Source organism: Heteronotia binoei, chromosome 12, assembly GCF_032191835.1.
Source record: "Heteronotia binoei isolate CCM8104 ecotype False Entrance Well chromosome 12, APGP_CSIRO_Hbin_v1, whole genome shotgun sequence".
Classification (NCBI taxonomy): domain Eukaryota; kingdom Metazoa; phylum Chordata; class Lepidosauria; order Squamata; family Gekkonidae; genus Heteronotia; species Heteronotia binoei.
Window position 1 is genome coordinate 71,854,855 of NC_083234.1, and position 27,218 is coordinate 71,882,072.

Consider the following 27,218-nt stretch of genomic DNA (forward strand, 5'->3'; position numbering starts at 1 on the left):
GGTCATTTAATTCAACCTGCCACATCAGCATAGAACTAAAAGCCAGCATTATAACCATATAGGTTTATGTCGCAACTATGTTTGGAATACTGTGTATGGTTCCAGCAGCCATGTCTCAAAAAGGGTATTGTAGAAGCTGAAATAATGCAGAAGAGGGCAACAACGTTAGAAAAGGTTTGGTGCTCCCAGAGCTTTTTGTAGCAGGAACTCCTTTGTGTATTAGGCTGCTCACCCATGATGTAGCCAATCCTCCAAGAGCTTACAGTAGGCCCTGTACTAAGAGCCCTGTAAGCTCTTGGAGGATTGGCTATGTGGAGAAATGCCTTGCCTCCTGGAGAGGTGGCAAGCCAGCTTTAAAAGGTTGTCTCTGAGCTCAGAAACAAGCAGGAAGGGTGGGGGAATCTGGCCTCAGGCATTGCAGCAGCATCTGGGCTCTTAAGAGATGCTAATAAGAGCTACTTGAAGAGACAATGGGCATCCTTCTCCTCCAGGCAGGAAACAGAGTGTGGAGGTCACTGGGCTAAAGCAGCCCCAGAGACCATCTCCAGGAATGAGCTGGAGATTTCCCAGAATGCTTGGAGTTTCTCAGAATGCCTACCAGAAAGGAGGCTTCCTGGGGACAATAGGAAAAGAAGCCTAAACCTGGGCGGGCCAGGTGATAAGGGGTGGAGAGGGATGTAAAGTGGATTATTAAAAGTGCTTGCTGTGAAGAGCAAAGGGGGCTCTTCTCTCTTGGAGCTGGACTGGAAGATACCAGACTGCTACTCCCTAGCCAGCAGCCATATTTGACCATGTGGCTGGCCAGGCCTGGCTGCATGCAGGAAGCCAGAAGCAATGAGGTATCATTAGAAGATTTTGTAACTTACTAAGCTTAGATGTGCCTGCTCTGCTTAAACATCTGGTAGGGCAAATTTTTAAACCAGGGACAGAAGGATGCATTTCAAACCAACTTTTGTTTGATCTTCTGGTTGCTGATCGTGTGCCGTGCCAAGATAATGCTTGTAGCTTTTCATTTCTTTTTCAAATAAACCTCTTACTATTTTGAAGGCTGGCAGTAAAGCTCAGTACCACGTAGTTCCCCAACTGCCTTAGACCACACTACTGTAAGAGGGGAGTCCAAGGAAGGAGGAAGGCATGCAGTTGGCAAGGGTGCCAGTCCTCCAGGGATCCCCCAAAGAAGAACTTGGGTCTCTGTGATAACTGGGTTGGCAGAGGACCTCGAGGCCAGGCCTCAAAACTGGAAAGGGGGATTGGGAGTCCTGTCCCTCTCAGTCAGGAACCCCTAAATTGAGCAGGTTGTGGCAGCGCACCCTAGTGGCAGGAAGAAGAATAGCTCCCCACAGGAGTTGGCAATTCAAGAGGGAGCTGACAGGACCGGGTCTGAAGGTCAAATCGAGCCAGTTCTGTCACAGGCTACATCAGGAGCGTGTGGCCTAATATGCAAAGGAGTTCCTGCTACAGAAAAAGCACCTTTCCAGTGTGGAAAGGCTTACCTGTTTGAGGCTTTGCTAGTGTTTTAAGCCTTCCACCCATTCTTTGTTGTTTTGTTTTTTAAGGAAATGACAAATGCAGCTGAGGAATCAAGTACAGAAGATTTCCAGATTTCGGACATGGTGAAAAAGAAGAAAAAGAAGAGAAAGGGACTTGGGCAGCCTGCCGACGCTGGCTTTTGTTCACCTTTGTCCTCTGACCATTCCTCCATGTTTTCCTCGCACTTCGATCAGGCCACCGAGGGTGGCGAGGCTCCTCAAAAGAAATCCAAGAAGAAAGCCAGGCAGGAGAGATCCGATTACCAGTTAGATCATTCTGGCGTCACAACTGACAGTGAGCTGCCCAGCAAGGCTGGAACGGAAGTTTGCAAGCCCAAGAAGAAAAAGAAGAGGAAACTCGGTCCTGTCGAGCCACAGAATGGCGACTGGCTCTGTGTCCCTCTGAGTCAAGGAAAAGCTAGCAGTCAACCCAAAGCAGATGGTTTGGAAAATGAGGATTGGACTGATGGAGGCACACCTGTCAAAAAGAAAAGAACCAAGGCCTTTGCAGCCCAGGGGGCTGAGGCTAGCAGAGTGTCTGAAGGACCCATGAAAAATAGGACTGACCCCGGAAGTTCAGGCAAGCACAAAGAGGTCCGTAACCACAGTGTAGAGAACTCATAGGTGGAGCTTTTCACCTCCACACCACATACAACGCAGCATTCAAGCCTCTCCCAGAAGAAAGCAGCAACCAAGCTGGCCACTTCTACCAAACTGGGTAGCCTCACTATACAAGGGAAGCCACAAACATTAAAAAATCTTTTGGTGTGAAACACTCTGATAGTACCAATGTTACACTGATTTGATCTTCTTGAAGTCCAAGGGACTCTCAAGGGTCTTCTCAAGATTCATAACATAGTAGCAATCCCTAATTTGGATTATAACGTCCCTTTTTTTTTTGGCCAATGACACAGCTGCTTTATGGCGACCATGTAGGGTTTTCAAGGCAAGAGAATTCCAGAGGTGGTTTTGCCACTGCCTGCCTTTGCATAGTGACTCTGGACTTCCATAATGATCTCCCATCCAAATAGTAGCCAGAGCTTAGCTTCCAAGATCGGGCTAGCCTTAGTTTTGGGCGTGGGGAAATCCTGGTTCAGTTCCCAGCTCTGCCATGAATCTCAATGTACGATCTTGGTCTAGTCCAGGGGTGGCCAAACTTGCTTAATGTAAGAGCCACATAGAATAAACATCAGATGTTTGAGAGCTGCAAGACATGAATGTCAGATGTTTGAGAGCGGCAAGACAGGAAGGAAAATACATGGGGAAGGGAGAGGTGGAAAGAAAGCAACTTTGACTTTAAATGTATTCTCCAAGCTGGCCAATGGCAGGTGGGGGCTTTAAGAGCCGCACAATATGTGTGAAAGAGCCACATGTGGCTCCCGAGCCACAGTTTGGCCAGCCCTTGTCTAGTCAGTCTCAATCTGACCTACCTGATAGGGACGTTGTGAACATAAAATGGGAAGCAGGGAGGATTCTTAAGTGAGCTTGGTGGAAAGGAGAGATTGAAATGAGGAAGAGGTTGCAAGAGCATTAAGTGGCTTCAGTAGGCAGTTTGTATTTGAAAGTGAGCGTATTGCAATTGGCCCTATCCAGTAGCTGGAATTGCTATTTGCCTTGTAGAGGAATGAGATTTCAGAGGACAGACTAAAGACAGCAAGGTTGTGAGGATGAGACACTGCTGAACCTGCCCTGCTTTGAACCTTTTATGCCCTTTTTATTGATTAGCCATGGAACTCCACTCTTAGAAGGGGAGACTATAGGCAAATTTCTCCCATGTTTTTGTTCCCCATTTTTGCCCTATTCCTTTACCAGGGACCACATGACCTGTGGGCTCATGTGATGTTCTTTCTCATATATAGTATATGTGATGGAAAGTGTCCTCAAGTCAAAGCTGGCCTATGGTGCCCCATGGGTTTTCAAGGAAGAGACATTCAGAGATGCTTTGCCATTGCCTGCCTCTGCATAGCAACCCTGGGTTTCCTCGGCTGTCTCCCATCCAACTACTAAGCAGGGCTGGCCATGCATAGCCTCTGAGATCTAACAAGATCAGGCTAGACTGGGTCATCCAGATCAGGGCCTTTATTATATGCCAGGGGTGGTCAAATGTACTTAATGTGAGAGCTACGTTGAATAAACATCAAATGTTTGAGAGCCACAAGACATGGACAACAGAGGAAGGAAGGAATGTAAATAGGAAGGCGGAGGTGGAAAGAAAACAGTTTTAACTTTAAATGCATTTTCCATGCCCTTGGTTGGTTTGGCTTGGAGAAGTGATTTAAAGAGATAAATGCCTCTCCTTGCTGGCTGATGGGGTGGGTGGGGGTCTTCAAGAACCACACAATATGTGTGAAAGAGCCACATGTGGTTTCCAAGGCCACCCCCGTTATATCCCTTTCCAGGGGTTTTTTTGTAGTAGGAACTCCTTTGCATACTAGGTCACACACCCCTGATGTAGCCAGTCCTCCAAGGGCTTACAGGGCATATTGTAAGCTCCAGAAGAACTGGTGGAGCCTGAGAGATGTTGGAGGCATAGCGAATAGTTTTGGTGAAAGTGACAATTCAGTGTGCAGCGTCATTAAGGTAAACGTCTTGCCAGCATAGAACTAAAAGCCAGCATTATAACCATATGGGTTTATGTCGCACCTATGTTTGGAATACTGTGTATGGTTCCAGCAGCCATGTCTCAAAAAGGGTATTGTAGAAGCTGAAATAATGCAGAAGAGGGCAACAACATTAGAAAAGGTTTGGTGCTCCCAGGGCTTTTTGTAGCAGCAACTCCTTTGTGTATTAGGCTGCGCACCCATGATGTAGCCAATCCTCCAAGAGCTTACAGTAGGCCCTGTACTAAGAGCCCTGTAAGCTCTTGGAGGATTGGCTATGTGGAGAAATGCCTTGCCTCCTGGAGAGGTGGCAAGCCAGCTTTAAAAGGTTGTCTCTGAGCTCAGAAACAAGCAGGAAGGGTGGGGGAATCTGGCCTCAGGCATTACAGCAGCATCTAGGCTAATTCTTAAGAGATGCTAATAAGAGCTACTTGAAGAGACAATGGGCATCCTTCTCCTCCAGGCAGGAAACTGAGTGTGGAGGTCACTGGGCTAAAGCAGCCCCAGAGACCATCTCCAGGAATGAGCTGGAGATTTCCCAGAATGCTTGGAGTTTCTCAGAATGCCTACCAGAAAGGAGGCTTCCTGGGGACAACAGAAAAAGAAGCCTAAACCTGGGCGGACCAGGTGATAAGGGGTGGAGAGGGATGTAAAGTGGGTGGAGTCAGAGGATTAGTAAAAGTGCTTGCTCTGAAGAGCAAAGGGGACTTTTCACTCTTGAAGCTGGACTGGAAGATACCAGACTGCTACTCTCTAGCCAGCAGTCATATTTGACCATGTGGCTGGCCAGGCCTGGCTGCATGCAGGAAGCCAGAAGCAATGAGGTATTATTAGAAGATTTTGTAAGTTACTAAGCTTAGATGTGCCTACTCTGCTTAAACATCTGGTAGGGCAAGTTTTTAAACCAGGGACAGAAGGATGCATTTAAAAACCAACTTTTGTTTGATCTTCTGGTTGCTGATCGTGTGCTGTGCCAAGATTATGCTTGTAGCTTTTCATTTCTTTTTCAAATAAACCTCTTACTATTTTGAAGGCTGGCAGTAAAGCTCTGTACCACATAGTTCCCTGACTGCCTTAGACCATGCAACTGTAAGAGGGGAGTCCAAGGAAGGAGGAAGGCATGCAATTAGCAAGGGTGCCAATCCTCCAGGGGTCTCCCAAAGAAGGACTTTGGTCTCTGTGATAACTAGGTGCTGGGTTGGCAGAAAACCTCGAGACCAGGCCTCTAAAACTGGAAAAGGGGATTGGGAGTCCTGTCCCTCTCAGTCAGGAACCCCTAAACTGAGAGCCAGTTTGGTGTAGTGGTTAAGTGTGCGGACTCTTATCTGTGAGAACCGGGGTTGATTCCCCACTCCTCCACTTGCACCTGCTGGAATGGCCCTGGGTCAGCCATAGCTCTGGCAGAAGTTGTCCTTGAAAGGGCAGCTGCTGCGAGAGCCCTTTCCAGCCCCACCCACCTCACAGGCTGTCTGTTGTGGGGGAGGAAGGTAAAGGAGATTGTGAGCCGCTGTGAGACTCTTTGGAGTGGTGGGCGGGATATAAATCCAATATCATCATCTTCTAAATTGAGCCGGTGGTCTCAGCGCACCCTAGTGGCAGGAAGAATAGCTCCCTCCAGGAGTTGGCAATGCAAGAGGGAGCTGACGGGACCAGGTGTGAAGATCGAATCGGGCCGGTTCCGTCGCAAGCTACATCAGGAACATGTGGCCTAATATGCAAAGGAGTTCCTGCCATAGAAAAAGCACCTTTCCAGGGAGGAAAGGCTTACCTATTTGTGGCTTTGCTAGTGTTTTAAGCCTTTCACCTATTCTTTTTTTTTTAAGGAAATGACAAATACAGCTGAAGAATCAAGTACAGAAGGTTTCCAGATTTTGGACATGGTAAAAAAGAAGAAAAAGGGACTTGGAAGAGAAACACATGGGCAGCCCGCCAAGGCTGGCTTTTGTTCACCTTTGTCCTCTGACCATTCCTCCATTTTTTCCTCGCACTTCGATCAGGCCTCCGAGGGTGGCGAGGCTCCTCAAAAGAAATCCAAGAAGAAAGCCAGGCAGGAGAGATCCGATTACCAGTTAGATCATTCTGGCGTCACAACTGACAGTGAGCTGCCCGACAAGGCTGGAACGGAAGTTTGCAAGCCCAAGAAGAAAAAGAAGAGGAAACTCGGTCCTATCGAGCCACAGAATGGCGACTGGCTCTGTGTCCCTCTGAGTCAAGGAAAAGCTAGCAGCCAACCCAAAACAGATCGTTTGGAGAATGAGGATTGGACTGATGGAGGCACACCTGTCAAAAAGAAGAGAGCCAAGGCCTTTGCAGCCCAGGAGACTGAGGCTAGCCGATTGTCTGATGGGCCCATGAAAAATAGGACTGACCCCGGGAGTTCAGGCAAGCACAAAGAGGTCAGTGACCACAATGTAGAGAACTCACAAGCGGAACTTTTCACCTCCACACCACTCACAACGCAGCATTCAAGCCTCTCCCAGAAGAAAACAGCAACCAAGCTGGCCACTTCTACCAAACTGAGTAGCCTCACTACACCAGGGAAGCCACACAAGCCTAAAAAATCTTCTGTCGTAGAAGACTCTGAAAGCACCGATGTTACACCGAGGAATCCACACAAGCATAAAAGATCTTCTGGCGTAGAAGACTCTGATAGCACCGATGTTTCATCGAAGAAGCCGCAAAAGCATAAAAGATCTTCTGGTGTGAAGGACTCTAATAGTACCAGCGTTACACCAAGGAAACCACACAAGCATAAAAAATCTTCTGGCGTAGAAGACTCTGATAGCACCGATGTTTCATCGAAGAAGCCGCAAAAGCATAAAAGATCTTCTGGTGTGAAGGACTCTAATAGTACCAGCGTTACACCAAGGAAACCACACAAGCATAAAAAATCTTCTGGCATAGAAGACGCCGATGTTTCATCGAAGAAACCACAAAAGCATAAAAGATCTTCTGGTGTGAAGGACTCTAATAGTACCAATGTTACACGAAGGAAGCCGCAGAAGCATAAAAAATCTTCTGGCATGGAAGATTCTGATAGTTCCGATGTAGGTTGTGAAGCGGAAGAGACCGATCACGAGCAGATAAAAAACAAATCACCGGCCAAACGTTTGGAAGACAGCAGTGAGTAAGTAACTTTTGGGGGACAGTTCAGGAAAATGGAATCCCTTCTCATTGATGCCCTCCATTTCAAGGGCTATTAACAGCATTTTGTGTACCCGAGGGCACCAGTGGGGTTCCTGTGAGTGCCATGATGCCCACTGACATAAGAACATAAGAGATGCCATGTTGGATCAGGCCCATCCAGTCCAACACTCTGTGTCACACAGTGGCCAAAAAACCCAGGTGCCCTCAGGAGGTCCACTAGTGGGGCCAGGACACTAGAAGCCCTCCCACTGTCCCCCCTCCCAACCACCAAGAATACAAAGCATCACTTGCCCCAGACAAAGAGTTCCATCAATACATTGTGACTAATAGCCACTGATGGACCTCTGCTCCATATGTTGATCCAATCCCCTCTTGAAGCTGGCACTTTTCCTGGCACTCACCGAGAGTTTTTAGAAAGTGGGTGTGGCCAGGTGGCACTCTTGCCCAGCAAGGTTTTGGATGGGCCATTGGAGATTGGATTGGCTGTGCAGCTTTCCAAAAACATTGCTTTGGCAACAGCTGCCACCACAGCACAGGGGTGTTCATTGGCTGACCGAAGGCAAGCTACGGCTGCCACTTTGTGGCTGGCTTCGCCTCCTGCGGCCGCAGTTCTCTGGCAGCCATGTTTGGGTTGCGGCCACCACGTTGTGTTAGACTTCCAAAGGTGTCCCCTGGCTCCAAAAAGCTGTGTTCGTTCTCTGCTGTATTCGTTCTCCAAGACTGATTAGAGACAATGGCCTTTTTAAACAATATGTCTTTTTAAACTCCCAGTTTACACATAAGGAGGAAGGGAGGGAGTGGTTTTTAGCAAAAAGGAGGCACAGTGAGGATTTCTGAGCTCTCGGCCAGGACGAGTGCCCTCCCCATGACCTCTCCCAAGCTCTTTTTCTCAAATTTGAAGTGAGACTGAAGGAAAATCGCTATTGGGGGAGAGACTACCAGAAATAACAGGAGGAAGGGAGAGAATCTGCGAGTAGTAGGCTCAGGCCCGTAGCCAGAAAATTCTAGTTGGGGGGCCCATGGAAAAAATTTTTGGATGGAGGGCCCCCCCTCTGGTGGCCTCCTAGCCACTTTGGCAGCCCCATCCCCCTCTGCGTGGCACCTACCCCTCCCACCCACCCACCAACACACCAACCTGGCGAAACAGTAAAGAGCGGGCTCCTGGGGCTCTTTCAAGGCAGCCTTCCTCTGCTGCTGGCTTTCTGGCGTGCTCCACACGTTCAGCGCTGGGGCAGCCAGCGCTGAACGTGCTGAGTGCACTGGTAAGCTGGCGTAGGAACTGCCGGCCTCAGCGTGGCTTTTCCCCCTGATCAGATGATTGGCGGGGGGGGGCACCTTGAAAGAGCACCAGGAGCCCACTCTTTACTGTTTCGCCGGGTTGGTGAGTGGGTAGGAGGGAAGGAGGGGGAGGTGCCGTGCAGAGCGGTGGGGAGATCGGGAAAAAGAAAAGTGGCAGCGGAGAGAGTGGGGGTCGGGGTTAGAAGGGGCCATAAAGGTCCAAGGGGGATTGGGTGGGGGGCTGGGACCCCCGGTGACTACAGACCTGAGTAGGCTAGGAAGTGGATTCAAATCCTAACTTTACTGTAATGCTCACTGAGTGGTCCTGAGCTGTCTCCTTTCAGAGTTGTCTGGAAGAAACAAGGGAAAGGAAGAAGTTAATGATATTGGATTTATATCCCACCCTATATGCTGAGTCTCAGAGTGGCTCACAATCTCCTTTACCTTCCCCTCCCCCACACACGACAGACACCCTGTGAGGTAGGTGGGGCTGAGAGAGCTCTTCCAGAAGCTGCCCTTTCAAGGACAGCTCTGCGAGAGCTAGGGCTGACCCAAGGCCATTCCAGCAGGTGCAAGTGGAAGAGTGGGGAATCAAACCCGGTTCTCCCAGATAAGAGTCTGCACGCTTAACCACTACTCCAAACTGTCCTGAAAAAAGGCAGGGATAAAAATGTACTAGATGAAAAGGGAGGAACACGATTCACCCGTTGCCCAACATTTGGGTCTTAAACTCAGACGCTCCACCTTTATGTGTGACTGGATCAACTGGGTTCAGATACACTGATCTTCACCAAGGGTTTTTGCCATGTATGTCGGTCACAGCCAAGTACAGCAAAAGTCCAGCGACACTTTAAAGATGCACAACCTTTACTTCAGTAAGAGCTTTAAGTTGTTACAAGGCAGACATTCTCACACTATGAAATTCATTAGCACGACATTCTAACACAGTGGTCCTCAACCATTTTGGCACCAGGGACTGGATTTGTGAAAGACAATTTTTACACAGACCAGGGGGAGGCGATGGTTTCGGGATGATACAATCATGCAGTTTATTTCTGTTAGTTTGGTGTGGTGGTTGTGTGCGCAGACTCTTATCTGGGAGAACCGGGTTTGATTTCCCATTCCTCCACTTGCAACTGCTGGAATGGCTTTGGGTCAGCCATAGCTCTCAAAGAGCTGTCCTTGAAAGGGCAGCTTCTGGGGAGAGCTCTCAGCCCCACCTACCTCACAGGGTGTCTGTTCTGGGAGAGGAAAGTAAAGGAGATTGTGAGCCGCTCTGAGACTCTTAAATGCACAGTGGAGGGCAGGATATAAATCCAATGTTGTCTTATTATTATTATTACATTGTAATATATAATGAAATAATTATACAACTCACGGCCCAGTTGCTAACAGGCCACAGACCAGTACCGGTCCACGGCCCAGGGGTTGGGGACCCTGTTCTAACAGAGAGCGATGACCTTGAGAGACAGAGACTGTTAGAAGGCCCACATAGTTTCGTTTCCCAGCAGCATAGCCGGTGTTTCAGAACAGCAATAAGATAGAGTACAGCATTAACATGGCAGGGGAACTCGACAGTTGTGAGCTGTGCCCACGAAAGCTCCTATTGAAATAAAGTTTGTGCGTCTTTAAAGTGTCACTGGATTTTTTTTCACTCAATGATCTGCCAGTGTCAAATCGACTTTAACTGCAAGGAAGGGAGGTGAGGTTCTAGTCTGGGACTTTGCAATCGACGGTGCTCTTGGGGTAAAACAGCCCAGAGAAGCAAATGTTCTTTAAAGAAACGATGTGTGATTCTGCCCAGTAAGATGTTATATTTTGCTCCCTGATAGGTTACCAAAGACCTCCAAAGTTGTGAGAAGTCGTCTCCCAAGGTTGTCTTCCAAGGAGCTTCCTGCTTCTCAGTCATGTTGCGTAGAGGAAAATGAGTTTCGTCCCTGTTCTGAGCTTGTCTTTCCTGATCTGGATGCAGCCACCAAGGAGCTGGAGGAGTTCATTCCGCACGTGCGGAGACTCTCTCCTGCGTCCATCAAACAGCTGGTTGTACGAGACCTGGTCCGGTTTAAGAACTTCAAGCAAAGGGGTACGTTTTTATTTGTTTTTGAAGGTAGCACAGAAACCCTGTTCAGCTCAGTTCAGGATTGTGCTGTCTCTGAAGCTTTATCTAAACCTAATTATAATGAAGTGACTGTATCCTAAGCAGGGGTGGAATTCTAGCAGGAGCTCCTTTGCATATTAGGCCCACAACCCTGATGTTGCCAATCCTCCCAAGAGCTTACAAGGCTTTTTTGTAAGGTTCAGGAGGATTGGCTACATCGGGGGGGTAGAAGAAGATGATGATGTTGGATTTATATCCCACCCTCCACTCCGAATCTCAGAGCGGCTCACAATCTCCTTTACCTTCCTCCCCCACAACAGACACCCTGTGAGGTGGGTGGGGCTGGAGAGGGCTCTCACAGCAGCTGCCCTTTCAAGGACAACCTCTGCCAGAGCTATGGCTGGCCCAAGGCCATTCCAGCAGGTGCAAGCGGAGGAGTGGGGAATCAAACCTGGTTCTCCCAGATAAGAGTCCACACACTTAACTACTATACCAAACTGCTCTCTAGGGTGTGGCCTAATATGCAAAGGAACTCCTGATAGAATTCCACTCCTGATCCTAAGCCAGCTGCTGTCCAGGAAGCTGGCCTGCCGTCAAATTCTCCCCCAGAATTGTCCTTTGAGGAGTCCCAGCTTCTCTTGGCTGAGTAGGGATGCCAGGCTGTGTCCTGGATGCAGCTTCTCCTTTAGCATTTTCAGTGCTACTCGGATGGCAGAAAGCAGGAGTGTTGGGTACAGAACTGAAAGACCAAATCAGGCAGAGCTCCAGGTGCCCCCGTGGCAGCACATTTCTCAAAAATCGAGCACTGTGAAAGATGGCACTGTGTGCATCATCAAGAAGCAGAAGACGCATCCCTTGAGTAGGGTTAAATGAAGAAAATTTACTTCTCCAAAGAGGTTGCAGGGAGATCATTTCAGAGGGGAGCCATGTCGGTCTGCAGTGGAACAGCTAGAATTAGTTTTTAAGATGCTAAGATTTTTGTAAAATTTTAAACCAGTAGTGGCCAAACTGTGGCTCTTTCACACGCATTGTGTGGCTCTTGGAGCCCCCACTGCCCCATCAGCCAGCTTGGAGAAGGCATTCGTCTCTTTAAATTACTTTCGCCGGGGATCGAACTCAGGTCGTGAGCAGGGCTTAGGACTGCAGTACTGCAGTTTTAACACTGATTTGGTCTTTCAGTTCTGTACCCTACACTTCTGCTTTCTGCCATCCGAGTAGCACTGAAAATGCTAAAGGAGAAGCTGCATCCAGGCCACAGCAGCTGCCCGTTCAAGGACAACTGCCAGAGCTATGGCTGACCCAAGGCCATTCCAGCAGGCGCAAGTGGAAGAGTGGGGAATCAAACCCGGTTCTCTTGTATAAGAGTCTGTGCTCTTAACCGCTACACCAGACTGGCACTGCACCAAACCGGAGCAGGTTTGTAGGCCAGGCAGGTAGTTTAAATGGTAAACCGCCTCAGGTTTCTGGGTGGAAAAGCACTGTTATCTGTGCCTTAAATAAGAAATGGATTACCAGATACTTTGCAAAGTTAGCTGAAGAACCAGAAAGGGGAAAATTGAACTAGACAGCAACTTGTTGCATAGAGAATAGCCTGGGAAAGAAAGAGGTGGTTTGTCATTCCTACCCACCCATCCCCGACACTTGCAGGTTGGTGGGAAATGTAAGAGAAAAACAATAGTAACTGTTTAAAACTGTCTCTTCTTAAGAGAGAAAGGAGTCCTTGCTTGGGGAAACTGGGTTTGGTCTCTAATTCTAGCTGCTCTTTGATTGTGACGTTTCCAGAGAAACAGACATGGGGTGGGGGGAGAAATTTCTGCTTCCAGCCAATGGGGAATTTTTTAGAGAACAGAGGAAATGGTCTGTTGTTCAAAAGGAAAAAATTCCAAACCCCATCTAGTCCAACACTCTGTGTCACATAAGAACATAAGAGAAGCCATGTTGGATTAGGCCAATGGCCCATCCAGTCCAACACTCTGTGTCACATAAGAATATAAGAGAAGCCATGTTGGATCAGGCCAATGGCCTATCCAGTCCAACTCTGTGTCACATAAGAACATACGAGAAGCCATGTTGGATCAGGCCAATGGCCCATCCAGTCCAACACTCTGTGCCACATAAGAACGTAGAGAAGCCATGTTGGATCAGGCCAGTGGCCCATCCAGTCCAACACTCTGTGTCACATAAGAACATTAGAGAAGCCATGTTGGATCAGGCCAATGGCCCATCCAGTCCAACACTCTGTGTCACATAAGAGAAGCCATGTTGGATCAGGCCAATGGCCCATCCAGTCCAACACTCTGTGTCACATAAGAGAAGCCATGTTGGATCAGGCCAATGGCCCATCCAGTCCAACACAGACAGAGAGTTCCAACAATACCCTGCGGCTAATAGCCACTGATGGACCTCTGCTCCATATGTTGATCCAATCCCCTGACTTGGATGGCCCAGGCTAGCATGATTTTTTTCAGATCTCGGAAGCTAAGGTGGATTGGCCCTGGTTAGTGCTTTGATGGGAGACTGCCAAGGCAGTGCAGGGTTGCTACGCAGAGACAGGCAATGGCAAACCACCTCTATTTGTCTCTTGAAATGAAAACTGTATGGGGGGGGGGTCTCCATAAGTCCACTGTGACTTTATGGCATTTTCCACCATCAATATGAAAGAAATTGCCTCCTGTGAAGTCAAGGCATCTGATCTGTTCCACTCAATTTTGCATGATCTATTGTAGCCAGTTTGGTGTAGTGGTTAAGTGTGTGGACTCCTATCTGGGAGACCCGGGTTTGATTCCCCACTCCTCCACTTGCACCTGCTGGAATGGCCTTGGGTCAGCCATAGGTCTCACAGGAGTTGTCCTTGAAAGGGCAGCTTCTGGGAGAGCTCTCTCAGCCCCACCCATTTCACAGTGTTTTCTTGTGGGGAATGGAAAAAGAAAAGTTCCCCTGTGCAAGCACCAGTCATTTCCGACTCTGGGGTGACGTTGCTTTCACAACGTTTTCACGGCAGACTTTTTTACAGGGTGGTTTGCCATTGCCTTCCCCAGTCCTCTACACTTTCCCCCCAGCAAGCTGGGTCCTCATTTTACCGACCTTGGAAGGATGGATGGCTGAGTCAACCTCGAGCCAGCTACCTGAGAACCCAGTTTCTGCCAGGACACCAGAAGCCCCCCCCCCCCCTTCTCAGGTTGTGAGCAAAGCATAGGACTGCAGTACTGCAGCTTTAACACACTGCGCAACGGGGCCCTTTTTGTTGTGTGTGTGTGTGGGGGGGAGAGGTAAAGGAGATTGTGACCACTCTGAGATTTAGAGTATAGGGCGGGATATAAATCCAGTGTCATCATCTTCTCTCTGCACAAGGATGGTGTTCAGACACAGCCCCTCCCAACATAGCTGCAGATCCTAGATTTGGCCTCTGGTTTTTCTCTTGTATCTGCTGCAACCATCTGGACCTACCCCCATTCCCAAGTGGGAATCATTGTAATGATCTGCACATGTTGATGTGGGACTTTCATGCTCCTTCCTTATTTCAGGTATCGCAGTGAAGTTTGGCAAGTTTACCAAGAAAGAGAACGATCAGCTGATAAAAAACGTGAAGGACTTCTTGCAACTGAGCAGCATAAAAAACGCAGAAAAGCTCCTGTTTGTCCACCGCTTTCCGGAAGAGAGAGCAGCCATCACCAAACTGAAAAATGAGCATATGTTTGGCATCAGGATTGGTGAGGGTCACACCACGGCTTTGTTCTTGGGGGAGAAGAGACCAAAACCACCAGGTGCGATCTAGCCAAAGTGGAGTGTTTTGAAGCACCCCCCACTGAGACCAGACAGAGTGACCCTGTGTTTAACCCTCCCCTTGATTCTGACTAATTTTTAAAGGGGTTAACTTGACTGAATTGTGCACCCATCCCCTGGGGTCCCCAATAGTTATACTTCTCTAGTGAATTTCTAGAGTGGGGCTTTTTATCCTTTAAGGCCATGGATATGTCTGGGAAATACTGTGGGCATTTTTGCACTTACCTTACGCCGGAGCGACGTCCCTCTTCACCGCACAGTGTCTGCGCGGATTTCGCACTAATTGCTCGACAGAACCCAGAAGAGCCGCAAAGTCCCGCGGCTTTTGCGTCGCAAATGTAAACCGCCAAAAACCAGTTTACATTTGCGATGCAAAAGCCACGGGACTTTGCGGCTCTTCCGGGTTCTGCGGAGCAATTAGTGCGAAATCTGCGCAGATGCTGCGCGGTGAAGAGGGACGTCGCTCCGGCGTAAGGTAAGTGCGAAAACGCCCTGTGTTTATGTCTTACTCTTTTTTTTTTTTAATCCCACCTTCCTCCAAGGACTTGCAAACAGTCTACTTGGTCTTCCTATTTTATCCTCACAAGAACCCTGTTGGGTAGGTCTGGTCAAGAGAGAATGGCTGGCCCCAATTCACCCAGAGCTTCGTGGCATAATGAGGATTTGAACCTAGCTCTCCCAACACTGTAGTCCAGCACTCTTCCTTCTACTGGCTCTGTCACTTAACAAGCATTAGTTCCACTTAAACATGAAGCAGCATTGCATGCAGTTTGGCTTGCAAACGTTTTTGTTAATAGATTTATGGGGTAAGTGCAAGTTTTTTGGCTTTCAGAATAACGATGACAAATTTGCCACTGCTGAGAGATGTCCACTGCTGCAACCTGACTGTCTTCTGCTACCAATCCATTAATAATCTCAAGCACCAGTCGTTTCTAACTCTGGGGTGACGTTGCTTTCACGGCATTTTCACGGCAGACTTTTTACGGGGTGGTTTGCCATCACCTTCCCCAGTCATCTACATTTCCCCCCCAGCAAGCTGGGTACTCATTCTACTGATCTCAGAAGGTCTGTAAAATGAGTACCCAGCTTGCTGGGAGGAAGTGTAGATGACTGGGGAAGGCAATGGCAAACCACCCTGTAGAAATGTCTGCCGTGAAAACGTTGTGAAAGCAACGTCACCCCAGAGCTGGAAATGACTGGTGCTTGCACAGGGGACCTTTCCTTCCTTTCTCAACAAATAGATATCAAGCCAGTCCAAAAATGTGGCTCAGCCAACAATATTCTTCTGTGGCCACTTCAGACTTGACCACCTTAAGGAAGCAGTGCTGTACCGGTGATCGGTAATGTTCAGTTTCAGGTAGCCTTCGTCTTCAGCTTGCAAAAATCTCACAGCAATGCCCCCATGTCTGAAATAAATACCAAGAGGGGGAAAAAATATTCTAGCTGTCAGGACGTTTATCGCCTATCCTTTGGATAGAAATATGATCCTTCTACCCCTAGCCTCAGCGCCTGTTATTGGATTATGTTGTATCACTAGGTTGTATTACTTCGTTGTTTGTAGAATTTTCCCTGTTATAGTGGGCCTTATTACTTTACATATTGTTCTTAATTACAGATGCCAAATACTTTAGAGCAGGGGTCTCCAACCCCCGGGCTGCGGACTGGGACTGGTCCATGGCTGCTGGCAACCGGGCCGCACAGCCCCGCTGCACTGCCCCCCCCCCCCCACAGCAACGTGCAGCCTCGTCGCCCCGCCTGGCTCTGCAGCACCTCCTCCTCTCTCCGTTTGTACAAGTTTAAGGCCAGGGAAGGTGGCGGTGAAGCATCTTCCCAACTCTTTAAAGGCAGGACCCCTTCCCCCTCCAAACAACTGATCGGTGGGGAAACTGCAGCAGCAGCATGAGTGATGGGATGAAAAAGCCACGCTGCCCTTGCCTCCTTCCCACTTCCTTCCCATGCACAGGAAGGAAGTGGGGAGGAAGCAAGAGCAGCGTGGCTTTTTCAGCCCGTCACTTGCGCTGCTGCCGCGGTTTCCCCGGGGGGGGGGGTCGGCCTTTAAAGAGCAGGGGAGACGCTTCACTGCTGCCTTCCCCAGCCTTAAACTTGTACAGATGGAGGGAGGAGGTGTCACGGGGAGGAGGCGCTGCAGGGGGGGAGGAGCCACAGGAGGCAGGGGGAGGCCGAATTGGTGCTCCCACCCTGTTAGCCTTGGGGCCACGGTGGGCAGGCCAACCCTGGGGCCAAAAAGGTTGGGGACCACTGCTTTAGAGTGTTGTTAAGTAGAAGAAGGAGAAGAATTGAAGATTTATACCCCGCCTTTCTAAATCAGTGACTCAGAGCGGCCTACAATCTCATTTGTCTTCCTCCCCCCGCAACAGACACCCTGTGAGGTGGGTGGGACTGAGAGGGCTCTCACAGCAGCTGCCCTTTCAAGGAAAACTCTGCCAGAGCGATGGCTGACCCAAAGCCATTCCAGCAGGTGCAAGTGGAGGAGTGGGGAATCAAGCCCGATTTTCCCAGAGAAGAGTCCATGCACTTAACCGCTTCACCATGCTGGCTCTCTCAAGTGTACTCAAGTCTTTTGTCACCCCGGGTCTTTTTTTTCATTCTTCAACCAAAGGCCTGGCAGAACACCTCCGTTTTATGTGCAATTTCAACAAATCCCGCAGGGTCCTGATCTCAGTCGGGACCATGTTCCAGGAGGCCAATGGCAGGGCTGAAAAGGCCCTAGGCCTGGTTAAGGATTCTCACCCAGCCACATAATTAGCTACCATCTGACTGATTCAAGACGACTTGTGGGTTAAAACGCAGCCCCGCCCCTCCCCGTAGCCTGCACTGAATTATTGGCATCAACCGAGCGTCCTTTTATTGTAAGCTACCTTTAGCTATTTTTTTGGGATCAAAAAACCAAGGCCTGGTTTGATTTTCTTGCAGCGGAAGGAATTGCCCGTCCCTGGAGACTTGTGTATTATCGAGCGAAGAAAATCTTCGATCCCACTAATGATAACAGAAGGTAAGGAATGCTACCAGGAGCTTTACTTCGGCGGCACCTGAAACAGTCATTTACACTCGGGGCGTCAAACATGCAGCCTGAAGGCCGAATCAGGCCCCCGGAGGGCTCCTATCCTGCCCACGAGCAAGTTTGCTTCCTTCTCCCTCTCTCTTGCTTCCTTCAGTCATCAGAGGCTGTTAAATAGAATATCGCAAGAGTGCAAATCTTTTAAGCATGTTTTATTTAAAGGGGTTTTTTTTAAAAAAAAATCTTTAATTGTGTTTGTGTCATTTAGAAGGTTTATGTCTTTGCTGCCTGGCATTGCATTTTATGACGCACGTGGCCCGGCCTGACAGGGTCTCATTTATGGTAGCCCCTGCCCCCATAACAAATGAGTTTGATACCCCTGATTTAAACTGACCAAACTGTTCAGCTGTGCATAATGTAGGAGAGCCAGTTTGGTGTAGTGGTTAAGTGTGCGGACTCTTATCTGGGAGAACCGGGTTTGATTCCCCACTCCTCCACTTGCACCTGCTAGCATGGCCTTGGGTCAGCCAGAGCTCTCTTATCTGGGAGAACCGGGTTTGATTCCCCACTCCTCCACTTGCACCTGCTAGCATGGCCTTGGGTCAGCCAGAGCTCTGGCAGAGGTTGTCCTTGAAAGGGCAGCTGCTGTGAGAGCCTCTCCACAATATCTTATCTTATCTTATCTGAGTTGCTTATATGTATTATTTACAGTTATCTACTTTTATTCCCACCCACCCCAAAAATAGCGAAGGACAGCTTACCATAAATGGTACGGCTGCATTTAAAAAATCAGTAGAAGAAGAAGACAACATTGGATTTATATTCCGCCCTCCACTCAAGAGTCTCAGAGCGGCTCACAATCTCCTTTATCTCCCTCCCCCACAACAGACACCCTGTGAGGTGGGTGGGGCTGAGAGGGCTCTCACAGCAGCTGGCCTTTCAAGGACAACCTCTGCCAGAGCTATGGCTGACCCAAGGCCATTCCAGCAGGTGCAAGTGGAGGAGTGGGGAATCAAACCCGGTTCTCCCGGATAAGAGAGTCCGCACACTTAACCACTACTCCAAACTGGCTCTTATTTCTTTGTCTTCTGGCTTTCTCACTGAAACTCGAGGCAGGTTACAAAATTTAACAATGCCGTAAGAATGTTGTAAGACCTATAATGAACACTGTAGTAAAATGGGATTGCAAAGTTAGGAAATGATGCAGTAAGCACTGTATGATGTGACATAAGACATATAAAAACTGGATTGCAGCCTGTAGAAAATGCAGTTAGAACAAAGAGATGTGTGCGGAAACAGTGCCATAAGCTGCAGTCCTTGTCCCTCTGTTAACTTCCCTCCTGAACTGTTCTGCTTTTCACATTCAGAGGAATGGTGGGAGTCTGGGGGCCTCCCTGACCTCTTCAGGCAGACCATGCCACAAGATGGGGGCCACCAGTGAGACTGCTCAGGTATAGGGAGCTGCTGATCTTTGCCGTTTGCAGGGTGGTGCTTTAGGACAGCTTGGTAAAAAAAGCCTTATCAGTCCTGCGGATTTCGTTTTGAACGTCTGCCATCTCATACAGAAGCTCTTCTCCCCTGTTCTTGAAACTGAAACATTCCCTGTTTCCATTTGACTTTGTCACCACTGCCTTCTTCTCTCCCCCCCCCCCCCATTCCCACTTTAGGTATTCTGAAAAAGAGAAGAGGAGGCTGTTGAAATACCAGGCCATGTATGGCAACCACTGGAACAAGATTTCCGGACTGATGGCTCGAAGCAGCCACTCGGTTGCACTGAAGTACTCTCAGATTAAGTCCGGTATGTTATTCTCTCTCCCTTTTCCCAAATCCTTGCTCAAAACCAGGGCTGTGTATAATCCATACTAAAAAAAAGGGGGGGGGGCACAATTCCATCTCCCTTTCCCATCCACAGTGCAGTCCTGATTATGTGAAAAGCTGAGTTCTGCCTTTTGAAACTACACACATTTAGCAACGTTGATACGATAGTATCACAGACAGGGGACCAGGGAAGGCCTCCACAGGCTGCCAGCACTCTGGTACTGGTCTATCTGGGAGGAGGCCCCTGCGTCTTCCTTCTCAGCAAATACCTCTGTTTGTGACTGAACAGACGTGATGACCCAGGCAGTATAACAGTAATAAGTTTACTGTAAGTGTTTACAAGCGGGTTTTAATTATGGGTGCAACAGTGAAAAAGGGAAAAACAGTAAAGGTGATAAAAAGAAAATAAAGCCCAGACATGACTAAGTACACGTTCCCTCCTTCTGATTCCAACTCACTCATCTTCCTTGGATAAGGGAACTCTCCTGCTGCAGCCTCTCTCCAGCTCAGCCTTTCCAGAGAGAACACCCCTTCTCTAGCTAGGCCTCTTATCCTTTCCTCCCAGATCCCACCCCTCTATTCTCCATCGAGCAAGTTTTCCCTCCACAACTTCTGTCCACCTGATCAGAGGGACAGATGGGATCCTGGGAAACGTAGGCCTCATTGCTACTCTAAAACAGGCTTCCCTGGAGCCTGTAGATCACACTGAGGATCCTGACAGATAATTTGCAGTTTTCTATAATTCAGTGTCTTTTCTGGAAGCCATCTCAAAACATAAGTGTCTGTAAAGTCGATCCCAGAAGTTCAACAGGAGGTAATCTAATCTGTCTTCAAGTCCAGCATTCCCTCACATTGAAAGTCCACTCTGCCTTGTACAAAGTCTTCACTGAAGAAGCTTATCTCAATTTTCTGCTGGCATCTTGTACCAAATGGACACTTTCAGTCTTGACCCTCTGCCAAGGATTAACTGCCAAAACAGAAAAGGCTTCTCCGTGCTTGAAAAGAGAAAAGAACTTAGAAGTCGTAAGAACTGTCAAATCCAGGTCAGCATGTGTTTGTCACAGGATGGTGGGTGGGAAATATCATTTAACGTTGACTGTGTTGTCTCCAAATTAGTCAGTGGGTAGTAGAACTTCCCAAAGCTCATTCACTTGGCGGTGCTCCTGAATCTATCTTCTTAGAGCAGGGCTCCCCAATCTTTTTGGGACTATGGGCAGCTTTGGAATTCCAGCACAGGGTAGTAGTGCATGCAGCCATAAAATGGCTACCACAGAATTTGAGTCCCCAGCCTCCAATGGGGGAAGGGTGGGGTTTCCTCCGAATTCAGGGTCTCTAACCCACTGCCATGGAACTGGCCAGCAGGGAGAGCCCTTCCCTCGCCTGGTGTGGTGGCATCACCCGGAAGCGACATTATTGCACCAGACATGCCATGCAGGGGGGCGATGTAGCATTTGGGGGAAAACTCTATTTTAATCATAGAGTTTTTCCCAAAGTTCTAGAGCCGCGTCCCGCCCTCCACCCCCCCAAACATGCCTGGCAGAATAATATCACTTCCAGGTGATGCCATCACGCTGGGCATGTCGTGATGTGCCTGAAGATCCCCTGCCAGGAGCCAGGTAAGGCCTGGCAGCCCTACAAAGAATAACTTCCGCATGAGATGCCGCAAAATGGCTGCCGCAGCTTACCTTCAGTCACACAGTGAATATCCTTGTGCTGTGGTGGCGGCTGCTGCAAAATCTACATTTTTAAAAATCTGCACAACCAGTCCGAAGCCTTGCTGGAGAAAAGCCCTATCTGGCTCCACCCACTTATGAACATAAGAGAAGCCATGTTGGATCAGGCCAGTGGCCCATCCAGTCTAACACTCTGTGTCACATAAGAACATAAGAGAAGTGTTGGAATCTTTTATCATCTGCTACCAAAATGTTAGGGAATACATGCTAAATTCAGAGGTTTGGAGTGGCAGTAATTGGAGTCGAGGCTTAAGCTTAACAAAAGAAATAAAGTTTACTAGAAAACATCAGGATAGGGTACTTGGGATAAAACAGAAAAACAATCTAGCTTACCAGCTAGTCTATCTACGTCTTATCTACATGGCTACTTCTTTGTCTTCTCTGTTCTTCTCCCCAAAAAGCATTTCGCCAGGAAGAAGAGCAATAAACCTTGCATACAAGATCAAAGCATTTCACACCTAACATCCTCTCTGACCAATGTTGTGTTCTCAACTTTCGCGGGCAAAGTAAGAACCATCCCACAATTGAGTTTAGGTCACAATACATCACTTCCTCTATCAGGTAAACAAACAGTTAACTATATAATGGCTGGAATGTGCACAACTTGTATTCCAACAAACCCCTTCTCAAGTTATGCATCATTTCAGTCATTAGCAATTTCAATCAAGTTCATACTTTCACGTAGTCGTTCAAACTTCAGTCTGTCGAGCGGCTTCGTCATGATGTCTGCGATCATTTCTTCAGTAGGGCAGTACTGTAATTCAATCAGTCCTTCTTTAATCATCTCTTGCACAAGTAAACACTTGATGACAATATGTTTGTTGTCTAGTTTTATATTCTCAGCTTTGCATATGCTTATACATGCTTGGCTGTCTTCATACATGAGTACTGGTTTAGGTTCCTCTATTCCAAATTCCTTAAGAAGAAATATAATCCATTCCAGTTCATTGCATGCCCTTTGAGCAGACACACATTCAGCTTCAGCAGTAGATTGAGCTACAATCTTTTGTTTCTTAGTGTTCCAATCAATCACACTATCTCCATAGAAGAATACATTTCCACTTGTAGATTTTCCATCTCCTTCATTTCTCCCAAAGTTGGCGTCCATGTAGACTACTAGTCTTGGGTTGTCACATGCTGAAATTAGTAATTTGTAATCAGCAGTTTTAAACAGGTATCTTGCCAGTCTCTTTATGGCATTCCAATCATGATAATACGGTGAACTTGTCTTTCTACTCAAGATTCCAACTGCAGTAGAAATATCTGGTCTCGAGATTCTGCTTAGGTACAGTAGTTTTCCAATTGCTTCTCTGTATTCACGATTGTTTTCAAGCAATTTTCCTTCTTTCAAAGTTAAATATGCTGGATCAAGTGGTGTACTAATGTTTCCATGTTTCTTTATTCCCATGGATTCAACAAAGTCCATAATTTTGTGTTTTTGGTTCAGCACAAAACTTCCATCTTCAGCTCTTTCAATTTGTATTCCAAGGTAATGCTTTATGTCTCCCAGTTGTTTGACTTCCACATCTTTATTTAGCTCATCAGCAATTTCTTTGATGTCGTCCTTGTTGTAGCAACATAAAATCAGATCGTCAACGTAAGTCAATATGTACTGGTATTGTCCATTTTTGAGTCTTGTAAACAAACAGGGTTCCGATTTCCCTTGTTGAAATCCTTGCTTCTTTAGTAGTTCTGTCAGCTTATCTGACCAACCTCTTGCGGCTTGTTTTAATCCATAAATTCCTTTTTGAAGTTTACACACAAGTTTTTCCTTTCCAACTTCTTCAAATCCTTCAGGTTGTTCCATGTAGATTTCCTCTGTTAAGTCTCCATTGAGGAAAGCTGTTTTAATGTCCACGTGTTCAACTTGCATGCCTTTGGAGGCTGCAATTGTTAGAAGTATTCTGAACGCAACTTGACTTATGACAGGTGCAAAAGTCTCTGTATAGTCAATTCCTTGTTCTTGCTTGTATCCTTTTGCTACTAAACGTGCTTTGTATCGATCCACACTTCCATCAGGATTGTATTTTACTTTGAGTATCCATTTACAACCAATAGCTGTTCTTTCAGGAGGTAAGTTTGCAAGTGTCCAAGCTTGCTTGTCATGTAAAGACTTCATTTCATCATTCATTGCATCCATCCATTTCTTTCTTTCTGGATCAGGTAGCTGATTTATTTCTTTCCAAGTTGAGGGTTCTTTGACAGGTTGTATTGTTGCACAAATTCCAAGTCTTGGCGGTGGTACGCCTTTGTTGCTCCTTGCTGACTTTCTCACAGTAACTGTGGTTGACTCTGCTTCTCTTGGACTTCCTGCTTCCCCTTCTGATTCAGTGCTTTTTTGTGAAGGTGGACCTGCCTGCTCACAGGTGGTCTCTGCAGGTTGCCAAATAGCAAGTTCACTGAAGGTAACATCCTCTATAGGATTTTGTACTGTGGATTCAGCTTGTGTAGGAGTTTGCAAAACACTGTTGCCATCTATATATACAACATTGCATTCTTTGACAGTACGTGTATCAGGATCTAGGATTCTGTATCCTCTTCCACCACTGGCATAGCCTACAAGTATACCAAGTTCTGCTCTGGGGTCCAGTTTTCCCCTTTTCTCCTTAGGTACAAACGCGTATGCTTTGCAACCAAAAGGTTTTAGATGTTTTAATCCAGGTCGTTTGCCACACCAAATTTCAAATGGTGATTTATTAGTCACTTTGGATGGAATTCTGTTGTGCAGGTAAACTGCAGTATTTACAGCTTCACCCCACATATGATCTGGCAGTCCAGATTGCATTAGCATTGATCTGGCCATTTCCATAATTGTTCGGTTCAGTCTCCCAGCTGCACCATTCTGCTGTGGTGAGTAGGGTGTAGTAGTTTTATGTTGAATGCCTTGTTGTTCCATAAACCTTTGGAACTCACTGCTACTGTATTCAGTTCCATTGTCTGTGAACAATACTTCTGGAACTTTGCCAAATTTATTTCTCACAGCAGCAATATATGACTTAAATTTGTCAAATACTTGATCTTTGCTTTTAATCAAGTAGACATAGACATATCTTGACTTAGCTTCCATAAATGTCAAAAAGTACTTGCTTGCACCAGCCGATTCTTTGATTGGCCCTGCAATATCTGAGAATACCATCTCTAGAAAATTTTCATTGTGTACAGTATTTTTGCCTGTGTACCTTGGGGCGGTACCTTTAGCCTTTAAACATATATCACAACCAGATTGCATTTGATCACAATCAATAACATCAATATTACATTCTTTCAACAATTTTTGCACACTTTGCACACTACGGTGTCCCATAGTTATGTGCCATTTAAGAAGACATGATTTATGCTTACATACAGATTGCATTGTATTATACACTGGCCCAATAACATTTGTTACATCAGAAATATTTTCAGCATCATTTTGCATATCATCATTATCAACAAGTTTTAGGTAATGAAGACCATCAACTACATCAAGCATAAGTTCAGTTCCAGATTCAGGATCAACAATACTTCCATTTTCTTTTCTGAGTACAACCTCATGATCTCTTCTGATAATTCTCTTTGTTGAAACTAGGTTGCTGACTGCCTCAGGGGCATATGCAGACTCTGTTAGTGTAACCTTTTTAATTTCTTGACTTTCATCCATAACATTTAAGATCACAGTCCCACTTCCTTTAACTTTCAGAATTTGTCCATTGGCTTGCCCTAATTTAGGACAGTTGTCCTCATCCAATTCCACAAAAGATTTCTTATCTTTACAAACATGAAAATAAGTTCCAGAATCTATCATCCAATGATTCTCAAGATTTGCATTTGATTCAGTAATTGTATATGTGGGATTCCTTTTAGACACATTCTCAGTCTTTGTTGCTGGCTTTGAAGACTTAAAACCACGTTTTTGCTGGTTGCTATTCATCATTTGCCCATTGGGTGTCGCTGCTCCAGTAGAAGCATTATGATTTTGTTTTAATTTCTTTTTACAATGATACTGGTAATGTCCTACCAATCCACAAAAATGACAAATAATTTCATTTTTCCCAGGATGCACTCTAAGTACAGACATCTTATTCTCAGTTTCAAAAAGTTCTCTCCTTCTGGCCTCATCTTTCAAGTATCCCAGAACGTAAGTTCCTGTTTGTCTCTCATCCTCAATAAGGATGCTGTGCTTTTATAGCTTTTGGGAAGAGAATTAAATAAAGCTGCAATAATTTCTTCATCTTCCACTGTGGTTCCAATTCTTTTAAGCTCTGAAACCACCTCCATCATTTTATTCAGATGAGTAGCCATTGAATCTGTTTCATTCATCTTAAAACTGTGCAGTTTCTCTCTGAGAAATATTTTCTGAGTCATAGAAGGCATAGATGATTGCTTTTCTAGGTATTTAAACATTTCTGCCGCTGTACTACAGTCCAAGACTCGAATATTGTCCTGTTCTGGTATGGCACTCAGAATTAATAATTTTGCACGATTATCTTTAATATCAAAATCTTGGATTTCATCCTTATTTTCATTGAAAACTGCCTCATAGCAATTTTTCTCCCGAAGGAGCAGTTTCATTTTCATTGACCAGAATCTAAAATTGCTTTCATTTAAGCATGGAATTTTCACATTAATCACATCATTACTCACAGAACGTTGCATTGCGTTTCCTTGGGCGTCGTTCCTTGCAAGAGCTGATGTTGAGGGATTTTCCCCTTCTCTGTCGGACATCCTCGAATTCAGGCTTTAGCAGGAGAGCAGGAGAAATGCAGCGTTGAGGAATTCTGTGTTTCCAGCTTCCACTTTGAAATGCAGATCCTCGCTCAGCGGCCTCAAGCAATGTAACAAGGCTCCCCGGTGAGTGGGTCCTTTGTTCCTTTGATTGTTCCGTTAGCGAAAAATACAGCCTTTCAAGCAGCTTCTGGTCACTTTAAAATACTTTTTCACTCTCTGCCTGTTTGCCTTCAAAAAATCACTTTCCAATATGCCAAGCTCCAATATTTAGCAGTTTGATGGAACCAACCAATCTCTCTGGCTACCATTTGTTGGAATCTTTTATCATCTGCTACCAAAATGTTAGGGAATACATGCTAAATTCAGAGGTTTGGAGTGGCAGTAATTGGAGTCGAGGCTTAAGCTTAACAAAAGAAATAAAGTTTACTAGAAAACATCAGGATAGGGTACTTGGGATAAAACAGAAAAACAATCTAGCTTACCAGCTAGTCTATCTACGTCTTATCTACATGGCTACTTCTTTGTCTTCTCTGTTCTTCTCCCCAAAAAGCATTTCGCCAGGAAGAAGAGCAATAAACCTTGCATACAAGATCAAAGCATTTCACACCTAACATCCTCTCTGACCAATGTTGTGTTCTCAACTTTCGCGGGCAAAGTAAGAACCATCCCACAATTGAGTTTAGGTCACAATACATCACTTCCTCTATCAGGTAAACAAACAGTTAACTATATAATGGCTGGAATGTGCACAACTTGTATTCCAACAAGAAGCCATGTTGGATCAGGCCAGTGGCCCATCCAGTCCAACACTCTGTGTCACACAGTGGCAAAAAAAACCCCAGGTGTCATCAGGAGGTCCACCAGTGGGGCCAGGACACTAGAAGTCCTCCCACTGTGCCCTCCCAAGCACCAAGAATACAGAGCATCACTGCCCCAGACAGAGAGTGAAGAACAGAAGAGAAGCCATGTTGGATCAGGCCAGTGGCCCATCCAGTCCAACACTTTATGTCACACAGTGGCCAACGCCCCCCCCCCCGGTGTCATCAGGAGGTCCACAAGTGGGCTCAGGACACTAGAAGCCCTCCCACTGTTGCCCCCCCCCCCACTCCCAGCACCAAGAATACAGAGCATCACTTGCCCCAGACAGAAAATTCCATCTGTCCTTTGTGGCTATTATAGCCACTGATGGACCTCTGCTCCATATGTTTATCCAATCCCCTCTTGAAGCACTTTGTGGGTGCCACGGTACCCATGGCTGCTACGTTGGGAACCCTGCAAAAAGGCAATATTGTAGGCGGTGAGCCACCTCACTGGATATATCTTTGACCATGAACCACTGGAAATAGATTGGTGCTTTCTATCTGGCACCCCCCTATGCAGATGACATTATAATCCGCAAGCTGAGAATTTATTTATTTATCTTAGTAAATTTCTATTCCGCCCATTTCCCGTAGGGCTCAGGGCGCGAAGTACAACATATAACAAAACAATAAAATACAATAAAAA

General features: G+C 46.7%; 1 protein-coding gene across 1 annotated transcript in view; it reads left to right on the forward strand.

Annotated features, from left to right (window-relative positions):
- Positions 1 to 27,218, forward strand: part of TTF1 (transcription termination factor 1) — a 45,641-nt gene that overhangs the window by 3,295 nt on the left and 15,128 nt on the right. The window contains exons 2-7 of the mRNA XM_060251584.1: positions 1,557 to 2,123; positions 5,953 to 7,256; positions 10,387 to 10,637; positions 14,177 to 14,362; positions 17,370 to 17,448; positions 19,122 to 19,252. Coding sequence (XP_060107567.1) covers positions 1,560 to 2,123; positions 5,953 to 7,256; positions 10,387 to 10,637; positions 14,177 to 14,362; positions 17,370 to 17,448; positions 19,122 to 19,252 — 2,515 coding nt within the window. The 5' untranslated portion in view covers positions 1,557 to 1,559. The remainder of the gene's footprint in view (positions 1 to 1,556; positions 2,124 to 5,952; positions 7,257 to 10,386; positions 10,638 to 14,176; positions 14,363 to 17,369; positions 17,449 to 19,121; positions 19,253 to 27,218) is intronic.